This window comes from Protopterus annectens, chromosome 14.part0 (assembly GCF_019279795.1).
Source record: "Protopterus annectens isolate FY-2018-M chromosome 14.part0, PAN1.0, whole genome shotgun sequence".
NCBI lineage: Eukaryota > Metazoa > Chordata > Ceratodontiformes > Protopteridae > Protopterus > Protopterus annectens.
In genome coordinates this window covers 467,612,000-467,628,526 of record NC_056748.1, presented here as the reverse complement: position 1 = coordinate 467,628,526, position 16,527 = coordinate 467,612,000, and the positions used below count along the sequence as shown (strand labels likewise).

At 36.8% G+C, this 16,527-nt stretch overlaps 1 protein-coding gene across 1 annotated transcript in view; it reads right to left on the bottom strand.

The window, feature by feature from the left end:
• The window catches only part of LOC122789044, a 3,657,207-nt gene that overhangs the window by 1,812,544 nt on the left and 1,828,136 nt on the right, over positions 1 to 16,527 (bottom strand). Inside the window, exon 7 of the mRNA XM_044056223.1 lies at positions 8,786 to 9,011. Coding sequence (XP_043912158.1) covers positions 8,786 to 9,011 — 226 coding nt within the window. The remainder of the gene's footprint in view (positions 1 to 8,785; positions 9,012 to 16,527) is intronic.

The window sequence follows — 16,527 nt, the reverse complement described above, 5'->3', positions numbered from 1 at the left end:
TGCATTAACATGTGCATGCATACCACCAATGTATCCATGATGAAGCTATGCATTAACATGTGCATGCATACCATAATGTATCCACGATGAAACTATGCATTAACATGTGCATGCATACCATAATGTATCCATGATGAAACTATGCATTAACATGTGCATGCATACCACCAATGTATCCATGATGAAACTATGCATTAACATGTGCATGCATGCCCCCAATATATCCATGAGGAAACTATGCATTAACATGTGCATGCATACCATAATGTATCCATGATGAAACTATGCATTACCATGTGCATGCATACCATGAATGTATCCATGAGGAAACTATGCATTAACATGTACATGCATGCCACAATGTATCCACGATGAACCTATGCATTAACATGCGCATGCATACCACAATGTATCCATGATGAAACTATGTATTAACATGTGCATGCATACCATAATGTATCCAAGATGAAACTATGCATTAACATGCGCATGCATACCACAATGTATCCATGAGGAAACTATGCATTAACATGTGCATGCATCCCAACAATGTATCCATGAGGAAACTATGCATTAACACGTGCATGCATACTGTAAAGTATCCATGATGAAACTATGCATTAACATGTGCCTGCATACCACCAATGTATCCATGATGAAGCTATGCATTAACATGTGCATGCATACCATAATGTATCCATGATGAAACTGTGCATTAACATGTGCATGCATACCATAATGCATCCAAGATGAAACTATGCATTAACATGCGCATGCATACCACAATGTATCCATGAGGAAACTATGCATTAACATGGGCATGCATCCCAACAATGTATCCATGAGGAAACTATGCATTAACATGTGCATGCATACTGTAAAGTATCCATGATGAAACTATGCATTAACATGTGCGTGCATACCACCAATGTATCCATGATGAAGCTATGCATTAACATGTGCATGCATACCATAATGTATCCATGGTGAAACTGTGCATTAACATGTGCATGCATACCATAATGTATCCATGATGAAACTGTGCATTAACATGTGCATGCAAACCACCAATGTATCCATGATGAAACTATGCATTAACATGTGCATGCATACCACCAATGTATCCATGATGAAACTATGCATTAACGTGTGCATGCATACCACCAATGTATCCATGAGGAAGCTATGCATTAACATGTGCATGCATACCACAATGTTTCCACAAGGAAACTATGCATTAACATCTGCATGCATACCACCAATGTATCCATGAAAAAACTATGCATTAACATGTGCATGCATACCATAATGTATCCATGATGAAACTATGCATTAACATGTGCATGCATACCAACAATGTATCCATGATGTAACTATGCATTAACATGTGCATGCATACCATAATGCATCCATGATGAAACTATGCATTAACATGTGCATGCATACCATAATGTATCCATGATGAAACTATGCATTAACATGTGCATGCATACCACCAATGCATCCATGATGAAACTATGCATTAACATGTGCATGCATACCACCAATATATCCATGAGGAAACTATGCATTAACATGTGCATGCATGCCATAATGTATCCATGATGAAACTATTCATTAACATGTGCATGCATACCACCAATGTATCCATGAGGAAACTATGCATTAACATGTACATGCATACCACAATGTATCCATGAGGAAACTATGCATTAACATGTGCATGCATACTACCAATTTATCCATGAGGACACTATGCAAAATGGAACAAAATCTTACTATACAACAGCTAGTTAAAACGAGAATAGCATCCTCTTAAATAAGATTAACTCTGTTTTTCACTTCCCACACTACATTCACCACTACACCAAGTTACCTATCACACCACACATTCAACTATCAACTATTTCACTCCAAAATGCCAACATCTCCTACCCACCTCCTAACTCAACTACTTCTCATTCTCACACTACTTCCTTCTCTTTTTACTTTCTATCTCTTAACCTCTTACGAACAACCACTTTACTCCTCTACCCCCTTTCCCACAAAATATACTTCCACATTACCACTTACCATTACTCCAATCTCTTTAAATATTATATCCACACCCATCTACATACTTCCCAAATTTCACAGACTAGCACCCATTACATATAATAATTCCAATAATAAAAAAAAATACTTATCCATTCTTACAAACTACTTTACCATAAATACTTTACATACCTTCACTCCCTACTAGATGGAGACATTCACCCTAACCCTGGTCCTAATCATACCTCTACCACTGATAAATATACTTTAATTAATAGTAGCTCCATAACCCCTTCCAAGCCAGCAAACCCTCTCCTCATAGCACATCTTAATATACACAGCATTAATAATAAAATCCCACACCTCCATGCCCTACTAGATGTCCACCAATTTGATATCCTATGCCTATCTTAAACTTGGCTTAAACCCACAATCAAAGATAATGAAGTTACCCCTCCTGGTTATAATATTATTAGAAATGACCGTACTACCAAAAAGGGAGGAGGGGTTGCAATCCTCTACAAAACCATACTCCAAATAAGCACCATTGACCTTAACCCATGCTTAGACAACAAAGCTGAATTACTTATCACTAAACTTCAAGTCAACCCTAATAAAGCTATAAATGTCATCTGCCTATACCTACCACCAGGAAACAATATTAATACCCTTGAAAATATCCTGAACTGGCTTACTATCAACCTTCCTCAGGAAACTATAATTTTAGGTGACCTCAATATTGATTGGCAGTCCTGTAATAGTTCACACCCTTCTACCCACATTAACCTACATGGCTTTACTCAAACTATTAACTCCTCTACCAGAACTCACAAACCCAACAACAAAGAAACTATCCTGGACTGGATACTTACTAATAATCCTCTACATACCTACAAAGTAGGGACCCTCCCAGATGATCTAAGTGACCACTCCCTAACCTATTTTATTAGATCTAAAACCAACCTTACTCACCCCAACATTGCCAGAACTGTTCGCTCCAAAAAACAATTTAACCACGGTCTATTCCTTACGGAACTTAAACAATGTAATTGGTCACCACTGAAATATCTTCCACTTGATGAAGCTGTTGCATATTTTAATTCCACATTCTTACCCATTCTGAACCACCATGCCCCACTACGTACTATTAGATGTAAAGCTAAACCTGCACTTTGGCTCTCAAACACTTCAAGGCATAAAATCCATCTGTGAAACAAAGCCTGGGTGAAATGGCGTTCTACCAAAAACCCATTAGATCACTTAATTTTCAGACAACTAAGAAATGATACAAAAAAGTCATAGTGCTAGATAAAAAGAACTTTTACCTCCAAATACAGCAAACCCATTTTAATAAGCCTCAAATGTTCTGGAACAGCATTAACAAACTTCTTCATCCAGGACAATCAGTCACCCCCAACCCTCTAGGCTCCAACCCAGATAATCCCATTCACACTGCCAACTCATTTAACTCCTTCTTTACCAATGCCATCCAATCTCTTGCTAGCCATCTTACACCAGACACTGCAAACCTGCCTAATTCATCTGTAAATCCTCCTCCTTCCTTTCTATTGCAACCAGTGTCTACTTCTACTATTTGCTCTCTTCTAATAAAACTTAAACCTTCCACCCCCTCAGCTGACCAACTCCCAGCAGAATACCTTCAAATAGGAGCCAAATCTATAGCCTACCCTATATCGATTCTTATCAACAGAACCATTAGTGAAGGACATGTCCCGGCCATCTGGAAAATTTCTTATATTATTCCTCTACACAAAGGTGGGAACTCAAATGATTTCTCTAATTTTCGTCCCATAGCCTTGCTATCTCCCCTGGCAAAAATTATGGAAAAATGTATTCAGAAACAACTTCTAAACCACCTTCTTCAAAATAAGCTACTGGCTAACTGTCAACATGGCTTCAGACCTTACCATAGTACCACCACTGCCCTGCTATCTTTTATAGACTGTATTAACAATAATCGTAACAATGGCTTTCATTCCTCTGCAGTATTCGTTGATTTATCCAAAGCCTTCGACATGGTTCATCACCAGCTGCTCTTGCATATCATGCAATCTCTGTCCCTTGACCCATTAACCATCAACTGGTTCAAATCTTACCTTAATAACAGAAAACAAGCAGTTCTCTGGCACAATAATCTTTCTAATCTCCTCCCTATCTCCCTTGGTGTCCCTCAGGGCTCCATATTAGGGCCGCTCCTATTTTCCATCTATATTAATGATGTTCACTCAGCTATTCCTCATTCTACCTGCATTCAGTACGCAGATGACTCCACTATTATCTGCTCAGCTACCTCTCAAATTGAACTGCAAACCATAACCCAGAATGCATTTAACACTGTGGAACAATGGTTTACAAACCGCTGTCTCCTCCTAAATCCTAAGAAAACAAAACTGCTACTCTTCTCCCCAACACGTAAGTCCACCCCCATAGAATTTACACTTACATCTAACAATGGCACTGTTATCCCTCCAGACCCAACTACCAAGCTCCTAGGAATAACCTCAACTTTGACACACATATTAATAGTACAATAAAAACAGTCAACAAGAAACTTGGATCCCTCTATAGAATCAAACCCTTTCTTACTCCAACAGCCAGGACTGCTATAGCCAGAACTCATCTCATTTCTACTCTACTCTATGCCTCACCCATCTATACAAACCTTTCTAAAACCAACATACACAAGCTGACTGTATCCTATAATAATATTGCCAGATTTGCTGCTGCCTCTCCTTTCTGAACTCACCACTGTCTAAATCTTACACAACTCGATTGGTTAGAATTTTTGCAGCATCTTCATTTTCACAGCTTACTATTGCCCATAAAAGAATGTATCAACCCTCTAATACTCCTATACTCTCAAGCCTACTCACCCTCTACCATAATCCTAAAAACTTACGCTCTGCTAATAAACTACTCTTTAACACCAGCAGAGCTAACAATGTAGCAGGTGACTCCCTCTTCTGTAACACCGTTGGTAAGCTATGGAATCTTCTACCCACTGAACTTACTACTCTCTGCTCTCATAAACTTTTCAAAAAGAAGCTCAAGCTTCATCTCAAGAAACATTGGTTATGTTCCTGTATTATCCCTGACTAACTGCTGTTTCTTCTCCCTACAACCACCTGCATCAGCTACCCTTCCCAAAAGCTGCTTACTATGAATCCTGTGACTGAATTCTTCATAATTACTTCTTTACTATCATCTTTGTTTAACTGCTTTACCGTCATATACTTTGCATATATTCTTCTGTAGACTTTTTCATGACCATATTTTAAATGTGTTTTTTTTTCTATTATTCTGTAGACTTTTTTTATGACTATACTTAAATGTTTTTTATTATATATTGTTTTTATTCTATTTTTGGTCTACCATATGTTGTCTATTGTATTATTCATATTGTTTTGCACATGGAGCTTTTCTCCCCGGGCCTCTACTGAAAATGGACATATATCCAGCTAGACCAGCCCGGTCAACAAATGTAAAATAAAATAAATAAAAATAAGATAGTATACAAAAGGAATAACTGCAGTTATTCTGTGAAAACATCTGAAAATTACTCAGCAATAGTGTAATTAGCCAAGTAAGCCAAGTGTAGTGAATCAGAAACCTTATACTCAATGGTGTACTGATAAATTCTAACATTACATTTTTTTCCAGCAGGAGGACAATGAAGGTCTGATTTCAAACACATAAATAAAATTATAATGCTGCAAGTGAGCCCACAAAGAAGATAACTGAGTCCATAGTAATATATATTTGCTGTATTACTGGATATCTAGTAATATAGCAGATGTGTAGTACTAGATGCATTTGTTACGGACTGTATTAAAAAATTATTTCAATTTACATTTAGTTAGACGTTGCCCGTTCGATTCTCAGTTAGAGCGTCTTCTGTGTGGTGACATGCGTGAATGGGTGTTCCTTCATTGAAGGTTGTGCGTTAGGCCCGGCAAGCCAGCACGTAAAACTCTACTGCCAATCATTAGCGGACCGGAGTTCAGCTGTGGCGACCCCTAACCGGGAAAAGCCGAAAGACACAACAACCACCACCTTTATTTAGGTATTTGGAATATCTACAGCTATGTTGCAGAAGACAGCAGCTAATGATGTTGATATATTAAAATTATATCTTTGAATCATCTCCTGGGTGGAGAGTTTGGAAGGTGGTGTACAATTCCAGAAATATCGGCAACACCTACTGCACTCAGCCTTCACCCTCAAAAAAAAAAAAAAACACTTGTCACAAAAGTACCCACAAACAAAGGGTGGATGGTGGACATTGCATTAATCCCTGCTAATGAGGTCACTACCACAGCAGTCACTATTAAATCACTGGGGTAGTTGCTACGTATGGCTATTCCTATTAAGTACCAAGATGCTACTGTATGACATGTACATGTTTTTGACACCTCAGAAAAAAGTATTATTACACTTAATAATATATAGGAGTATTCAGCTGAATGCAGCATTGAATCATGCAGCTGCTTTTGAATCTCTACTATGTCTTCCATGTTAAAATTAAACCAGCAATGACACTCCAAGCACAACTACAAAGCAAAAATAAAACTATGATGTCTCATCTGTTGCTATTTATCCTGTCTTTCCTGAAGGAGGAAGTGAATGCAACAGTGACATATTAACAAACCTTGCTAGAAGCATCTCCCAAATGATCATCTTTTGTCTCGCAATGAAATAAAACACTGTATGCAGTCTTTAAAATGTGAAAGCTTCAAAAATAAAAATATGTAAATAATCCAAATGGAAATACAAAGCATTTTTCATCAAAATAAATAATAATTCCCACAATCAACAGTCAAAATGCTTTTTATTTGAATAAACTAGCAAAGTCACTTGACATTACATAACTTGGATTAGAAATATAGCATACAGTGTGCATAACAACCAGTGGCCATTCATATAGGAATGCCGAACAATGATATCAGCAATCAAGTTAGTGTCATAAATGCCCAGCTCTCAAGTGACATTTTCTGACAGAACCTTCATTCTGACTAATATAAACTCCAGTATTAGACATAACCTGACAAATAAACTTGCTCTATTCAAACATGCTGGTTCTGCTATGAGAACAGTTACAATTTTTGAATAATCTGGCAAATAAACATAATCATTTATTGGGACGACAAAAGTACTTAACCCTGACATGAAGATCTCATTCTTCAGACTCAAATCTCAATAATTAAGCGATAAATATGTAAACAAATAACAGTGATTTACATTGTACAGAGGGTGTTTTCTATTTTTTTGTATTCAAGCTAGACTTGGCATACTAGAGTACTGTGAGAAACCAGTCTCAAGAATGAATGTGTCCAAAGGGTCTGTATGCTTGTGCTGGTACTACTACAGTGTTCCCTAATTTATTGTTACATAGGTTTATAGGTAGGAATGAGGCTACCTGTCTTTGTGAGCAATTTTAAACATAGCCAATATCCCTTTCCAAAGGTGAGAATCAAACCTTGTGCCTTGTATCTGTGAGGTAAACACAATAACCATTATACCAACTCCCATGAGCCTACTAATTTTTTATATACACAGATATTCTGTTTGAAAAGTGTAGTTAATACTGTAATATAACTGGACAGTACACATGGCATTAAAATATTATGGAAGAGCAATGAAACAGCAAGTTAACAGTGATTCTAATTCTGAAAGAAAAGTAATGCATACCACCTGCAAACTTACGGTTTTGTATACAGTTTAACATTGTTTGCATAGCACAAAAATGTAATTACAGTTCTTTCAAGGAGCATAAAGGCAAATACACGAAATGGATGTAATTCATTTATTGTGCTTAAAAGTTGGCATTTAAAAGAACACATAGCTAAGGCACATTTCCACATGCAATGTGGGCATGTGAATGTGTGTGTGTGTGTGTGTGTGTGGGGGGGGGGGGGTAATAAAAACCGTAAGAAAGATAAGGCTGTAAACCCATTACCTGGGAACAGTAAGAATAAGCAAGTGGTAAACATATATATAAGAAAGACGTCCAAGCAATGGTTTTATCTGAAACAGCTGGTTGTATACAACAAAATTAGCAATGTATACTTGATAAGGCTGTAAAACACTGTGGCCATACTTGATATAATGATTTTTGTGAAAAAAAGAAGAAGGGAGAAAAATCAAACAAACAAGCTGGAAAATATAGTGGATAGAAGAGCTTTTGAGGATGAATGCTAACATGCTGTTGTACCAATCATACTGGGATACAAAAGCAGAATAGTGCGATTAGAGTCTGAGATGTTGTGTAAAAGAGGAAAGAAAAGGAGATAACAGGAGGAGGATTATGACTTGAACACATAATGAGTTTATATCATAGGAATGCAGTTTATATCATAGGAATGCATTTGGGGAGGAAGAGAATGCGTAAGCCCCATTGTGGTTGGGAGTGGGGTTTCAGCAACCTGTGGTGGCAGGAAAAAGGGTTTGCTTGTGTATAACAAACATTAATGATTGTGAAGGGAAGAATAAGCTACAGACAGCAGATGAAAAGAAAATGAACTGAGAATGGTGAGTGCAGAATGCAATGAACAATTATAAGAAATAGGTAATGGACATTAGCTAAAGATGTAATAAAAATGCATTCAAAATATAGGCAATCACTAATTTTCTGATAGGCTCTTCACTGTTCCCATGTTTGGTGCCTTTACTTTGGATTGATGTGATAATTTACAGCTAAGTTAAGCAAGCAAGCCAGAAATGGTGAACATACCTTTGAGTGATTCTGGGTCTAGGGGAGTCTCCTATCTGCTCCAGTAACTTAAGTCGGACTGCATTCCTTTTGTGCTTCTTTCCTTCATAATGCTGCTGGGCCATCCCAGGATTATTGAACAATGCATTACAGAGGTGGCAGGTTTTACCCATGTCAAGACCATTGAAAGTGGGCCAGCTAGAAGATTGGTAGTGGGAAGCAGACTGGGGAGTGCTTGGTGCAGACTCTGTAGAATAAAAGTATAAAATAAGTATTCCTGTTAAACCAAGAAAATGCGGTTATCTTACTAAAATTCTTACTTTCAAAGACAAGCTTTAGAAACATTAGAGTAGCAGTAGTGCCAATGCATGTTGGTTCTAGAAAGTGACAGCAATGACGTTTGTGATATACCATGATAAAATGGCCATTATTAATGAGTATCTGTCAAATCCTTATGCCTCTCCTTGTGTGCATCAGTAGTTTGTCAGTATTCATCATTACCCTTAGGCCATCTGATATAATTTCTCCAAGATCCCTTTACTTAGTTGGTGTTAGAATATTTTGCAGCCAGTTGTGCACATTTGTTTGCTTCTCAGTTGCATTATTCTGCACTTTTCTATAAATTGAATTTCAAGTTCTAATTAGCAGACCAGTTTTTACATCTCCCCACATCACTTCTCATGTCTTCTTGTGTATCAGCTTGATTACATAATTTTATGTCATTAGCAATAAAATAAACTTTTTGCAGACCTAATGCAATGCTACATAAACACTGAAAAGGATAAGCCCTAGAAATGGTTTGTATGGTATCTCATTCATCACTACCTTTTCTCCTGAGTGTACAACATTTAATATGCCCATCTGTGTGCTATGGTTTAGTAACTGATACCCAATGCTACTATATTACAGCCTGCTTTTAGTCTTTCTTATTTGCTCACTAATTATTTGTGACACTATTCATACCTCTCAACTGTACAGATTTTTGCAGAATATCCAAATTTCTGCCTCATATTTTTGGTCCGTTTTTCATAAAAGTGTGGTTTTCTGGCACATTAGTGGCAAATCATTAAAGCTTGATGTTAGAAAATAATGACATATATTTGAGTATCAGAATTCATGACCATCAGAAAATCCAGTAAAAGTATCTATATTAAGGCCCATTGGTATAGAGAGATAAAGCCTTTACTGCAATAACAATCCTATTGAAACTGGCACAACATTTAGATATTTGCAGATCTGACTAGACCGATCACTAACTTTTCATGAACACATAGAAAAGTTGAGAGATGAGATGGACAGTCTACCCTTCTGGACCAGCAAACTATCATAGTTCCACTCATATCCAGAAAGTGTTGCTATAGGAAAAGACATTCTCCTTACCCAACTTGAGTATGGTCTTCCCTTGTTTGCATAATATTCTGTCAAAAATACTGCCATAATTCAGACACTCTCAAAAACATATGGCGATTAATATCTAACTCACCATGGAATGAACACCACTGCCTTACTCTTTCAAAGGCTAAATGGCTTCCAGTACAGCACAGATCAAATTTTCATCTTGGTTCCTTACTCTTCAAGACTACTCAGGCTTGACACCCTTTCCCCTTCCTGTCTCTTCCAAACTTTTTACTGCCACCAAACCTATAACCTAAGAAGCCAAGACAGAGCTGGTCCCTCTTCACAAACCCACTCTCTTAAACTACACTTTACTAGTCGCTACTTCTCTGTACTAGCCCCAAAATTATGGCAGTCACTTCCTCCTGACATAAATGACTACAGAAATTACTCCCTGTTCAGGCCACAGTTCAAAAAATACTTAAAACCATTTGAATGCAACTGTCTGTCTAAAGGACAGATGATGTAAACCAATATCTCCAATTGGAAGCACCTTTACCTCCAATGCATCTGATTAACTAACCCATCTTAATCTGTGATTTAGCTTTATACACTATTATTGTTCTAAACCTACTACACATATAAACTAATCCCTTATTTCATCTTACTGGTCTCGGTTATCTGACGTAACCAAGCAACTACCACTCATATTTCCAACACTTGTACTTCTCCTACTCTATTCACTCTTTTTATTCCAATTATGTAACTGTAAATATATTTGACAGCAACGACCAAAAGGCTGTTGGCCGAGGCGCTAAGAGAAGTGAGACATTTTTGCTTATTAAATTTTGAAAGTTGAGCTGTTACTCACTGGTGTTCTTTTGGTCATTGCTGTTATATGAATATTTATCAGTGTTGTTGTAAATATATTTGGTTTGTTCGAACATCTGCATATATATTAGGGATTTAATTGAAGAACTGTTCTGGGTTAGTTATCAAGAGTAGAAAGCTGGCCTGAATGAGATCATAAAAGTGCTGAAATAAATTTATTGTTATGTCTGTATGGGTATTAGAGGGGAAATGGTTAGTTAGAGAGTATTGTGGAGACCTAAAGGAATTAATTGTTTTATGGAAGTAGTTGGAATTTCAAGAATGGTCCTATTGCAGGAATGGTATACTATGAGGTGGGTGGGATGAAGATATGGTAGGATTTTAAATAATCAATATGACCTATTAGTTTTGTGGCACACAGATTCAAGGGAAAAAATATAACCTTGTTTGAATTGTGTGTACTTGGAATGGAATAAATAAAATAATATAGTGTACATCTAGCATCCTCTGTTAGGACAGACTGGTATTAAATCAAATGTAGAGATCAAAGAAGCAGTATACTGATTGTTTAAACTTCGGCACAGAAACTAAGTTATATACAAAGGCAATGTTAAGTAAATGCTTAAGATTACTATTAAAAAAACTTAATTTGAACTCTTTTAATGTGGATTTAAAATTTAAAATTTAATTTGAACATTATGTTATTGCCCTTATTTTTGCATCAGTTACAAATGCATAATTCCAATCAAAATAATAAAGCCATCAAAATCTATAGTTCAAGTCAGAAAAGAAAATGTAGAGCAAAAAAGGGTGTAGTATGAAGCACTGAGGGACTTCTGTCGCTGCACACTTCCATGAAGAATTTACTCCTCCAGTTTAAGCCCTAAAAAGCAGACACAAGTGCTAATTTCTAATTCAAATTATCAGACAATGGTTTACACAATATGATACTAAGCAATTACAAAGCTGGAAATGGGAAACTGAATCAGTTACCCTGGCCACATTAATACAAACAACTAAGCATCAAAAACAGATCCTAGGACTGAAGTAAAACAATTGTATAAAACTACCATATTAGTAAATTGGGACCTCAGTAGTTTTGATCCATAGATGTCAAGTCTAACCTCTTACAATTCTTTAAAATGAGACTAAATAAAATCCTTTTAAACATTTTCAACAAAACCACCAGTTGCACTAATAGGCCCATAATTAGAAAACTGAGTGGGCTCTCTGATGGTGCAGAGGCAGGGCAAAATTCATGAATGCCATAAGATAACCGAGTTGGGGAACAGAGTCAAAATCCTTGTAGGGTAGACTAGAGGGGATAAGACATAGTAGATGATGGTCAGCTCTTTTTATACGAGAAACTTTTATAGGAAACCATTATAGTGGAGACCTATGATGGAGACTATGTGCCTCACAGAACACTTCAGATTAAAACAGGAGTGGCTATGACATCATCACATAATTGTCCTAGCTACTTCTCCAGTTAGGGATTGTGTCCAACTTCCAAAATAATGTTGCCCTCTATCTCCTTACTAACAACTCTCCCTGAGATCCCTCACTCAATGGACCTAGCAAAGAGTCTTCAAGAGTTTGCCTTCCTGAGAATTTGAGGACCTATACAGAAGAGAGTTACATCCAGGATAGCCATTAAGAAGCAATTGGGAAAGCTGGTACTGGAAGAATTTGGAGACTATAGCTAGATGCTGTGGTGGGATGTATGGGGTTGCACACTTAAAAAAAAAAACAGAAGGTCTAGTGTAACCATTAGATAATGATACATGCAAAAAGAATAAATGGCATTAAAATGTATTATAAGATAACATAACATATTTAGGAATTCTATCTATAAGTTAATGATAATGACAAAGGAGCCAGGAATTCCAACAAAATCAATAATAGTACTTCATTTCTTACCTTAGTAATTGTAAAACAGAAGTATTCATAAGGGTAGAAAAAGACTGAACCACAAAGTAGGACAGTAAAAGAATTATATTTCTATAGGAATCCATATTCCATTTATATGTGACAGAAAACTTCAATCATATATCAGAGAGATCATTTATAGTTAAAACTGCTGAAAGGAAAAATATTTTATGGCAGTTTTATCGATAGTAAACACTGCCGTAAGTTTCAGTTTATTCTTTGGAAACTGAATACAAAACATAATTGTCCATAATATTACACATTAATCTGCCTATTATCATCCTTCACCATTTAGGCCTTGGATTTTATGAAACAATGTTTTACGATTTTTATAATGTTAGATTGGAAATCTCAAAATTTAGCATTTGTGTTCAATGAAATTCACCAGGATGCAATGTCTTATTTCTAATAAATTTGATGTAAAATATAATATAATATAATGGTCTGTACTACCAAGAGGGGTGTAAATATGCATTGTTAATCAAATTTTCAGCATTAGACAAATATCAAATCCAAAGTATTTGATAATTTGAAGGTGTATAAACAAACTACTTAAAATTATTGTTTTTACATAATAAGGGAAATTATTACTACCTACTTCTGATCTCTGTTTCCTAGTCACACATTTTCAATATCAGTATATATCCTACTATTCAAGTACAATTATCAAAAGCAACAGCCATTTACTCAAAAACTGGGTACTGAATATAAAATCATACTGAAATGCCTCTATCCATAACACCACACCTCCATAACCATAAAATGTAGCAATGACATTAACCCAAACCCAGGCCCAACTCATCACACTCAGGCACCAGACAGCATATTACCATCAGCTACTTTTTTGCTACCATCTCACCCTTACCTTCATATATTTTTCATACATTATTTCTACATATTTTTAGTTATGTTTGCAATATCAACAGCACAATGCAACAATGCACTTAGTTGACTGTGAATGATGCTATCTACACTGTGCACTTAGCTGGCTATGAACGATGCTATCTAAACTGAGGCTGAAACTATACAGAACCTACTGCCCAATAAATTTAGTTCTACCTTTACTCTTGTCTCCCTTTGTTTGCCCCTCAAGATATACCTGAAATTGGCTCACTTCCAACTGTCACACAAGACCAAGTCCTAGAAGAGCTATCAAAAGCTAAAAATACTGCATTAATGGGTCATCACAATATCCGCAGATGCATCTTAAATAGCATGAAGCATGATCTAGCCACAACTCCTAGCAACACTGTTCAATCTCAGCCTCCATGCAGGTTTTGTACCAAGTGACTGGAGAACAGCTAGAGTCATTCCCCTTCATAAAGAAGAACCTTCCATGGACCAAGCCACTTACAGACCCATAATTATTGCCAGCCTCATATGCAGCCATGGAAAGACTTATCATGGAACTAATCAATCATGACATAGGGAACTTCCAAACACTGGACCTTTCTCAGTTTGAATTCACCAAGGGCAGATCATGCTTACACAACCTGGTGGATTTTTTTGAAAAGGTCACCAAAGCAATGGATGAAGGCAAAATGGTACACACCACATACATTTACCTGGCCAAAGCTTTTGACACAACTCCTCACTTACTCATAGTGGAAAAACTAAATAAACTGGAAATAAATCCCTATGTCACATGGTGAATTGCCAACTGGCTCACAGAATGCAGGAAATAAAAATATGGGAAATTACCTCCACAAAGAGAACTGTCACCAGTACAGTCTCTCAGAGGACTTAAGCTGTTTGGCATCTAATTTTCTGAAGTAACTGCCAATACGAAAGGGTTCTGGCTGGCTACATTTGGAGATGACTGCATGCTAGGAGCAGTCACTGAACCCTCAAATGACTTAGCCATCTTGCAGGAAGTTTTGGCTAGAATAAATAACTGGTGCCAAAATCATGGACTGAAACTACATGCCAAAAATACATTATTGTATCCTTTGGGAAGTCATCTATCCCAGGAAACTATCACATTAATGATACACCCCTAAGAGTTGACCCCGTTGTTCAGGATTTGGGTACTTATGCGGACAGTGACCTAACTTTTCAACAACATGTGTCCATTGTTGTAAGAAGGTCCTTCTATATTGTACAGCTTATAAACAAAGGGATTGTCTAGAACAGCTACTTTCACGTAAATATAGGGTTGTAATTGTCCTCCTTTACTTAGCCCTCATTAGGCAAGTCATTGAAAATAATGCCCCCTTTGGCATGTACCTATCCAGACATATGCAAATGGAATGCCCACAGAGATATCTTTCTAAAAGAATACAAGGCCTAAACATGCCCTGCATGGACTAACTCAAAGCCTTGTCACTAAATTTGGTATTCAACAGACTGCTAACAGGTGACCTGTGTCTGGCATGCAAGGCATCCTCCAACCCAGCAGTGATGGATTTATTGCACATTGGTAAGTCAAATGGTATTAAAAATACTTGGTCTAGGGATCTAAATCTCTTTTGTAACATCAACAGAAGTTTGGAAGGGCAGGTATATCTCACAGAGGATACTGCTGCTCTAGAACAGATTCCATATCCACATAAAACAAAGCATCCCTGTCAATTTTCAAATGCAACTTGGAACTATTTGAGAAGCAGAAAACTTAACCCAGGACTGCCCTCTGAGCTCTGGTGGACAGAATCAGATCCTAAATGCTTTATCCCCTGCATGGCTCTCCACAAATTAAACACAGCATCATCCCAGTTATTCTCATTAGGGATAATATATAATTATCTACAATGGGATGGGTAAGGCCAATCACTATCTAAATGGGATAGGTTAATTAGAGCACAAAAAGAAAATTGGCTATGCTTAACATGGCCTGCAAGGGCAGCTAACCTAGTATTTACTTATGAACCTATATACCATACAAACTTACAAAGTATTTATAATAAACTCCAAGAAGGGAATGCATGATTAGAACTATGCACACCAGCTATTTTAATTGCCAAAGAAACCCATCTCTACTATGAAAAAAAGAAGAAATAATTTCATGGTCAGGCTATAATAATATTGGATGAGACAGTGCCAACAAAAGTTGCAGTGCTGCTATTTTCTACAAAAAAACACAATATATATCTCCCCTTTCCCCTAGATCCTGCCAGTTTTCACTAACTTGGAAATCTTAGTAACTTTGCTAAAACAAAAAACTCACCAGGCAATCGCAACCATGGATACATACATGATCCGGGGTAACAATGCTAAAACACTTGAGGTTATTCTCTGTTGGGCCACTTCAAAAATCCCTCATGAAACCATAATATTGGATGATTTTAATACAGACTGACAAACCATACAATCTGAAAATCCAGTCAATACTATACACCTGTGCAAATTCACCCAAATTACAACCATATTGACTACATATAACAAAGCCATAGCCAGACAATTAACCCTTGATTAGATCCTAACATCATCACCACATAAAATAGCATTCCATTGAATTTTGTCAGACAGCCTAAGTGATTTCCTACCAATTTACATCATAATGTATAAAAGCAGCATCCTCAAAACACATTACAGTCTGGTAAGAAAACTTACTACACTGCATTAAGAACCTTAATTAATACACTGCATTTCCTCAACTGAGAGCTACTAAAGACTCTCCCTATAGATAACACTGTCTCAGAGTTCAAGAAAATATTCTTAGGTGTTATAAA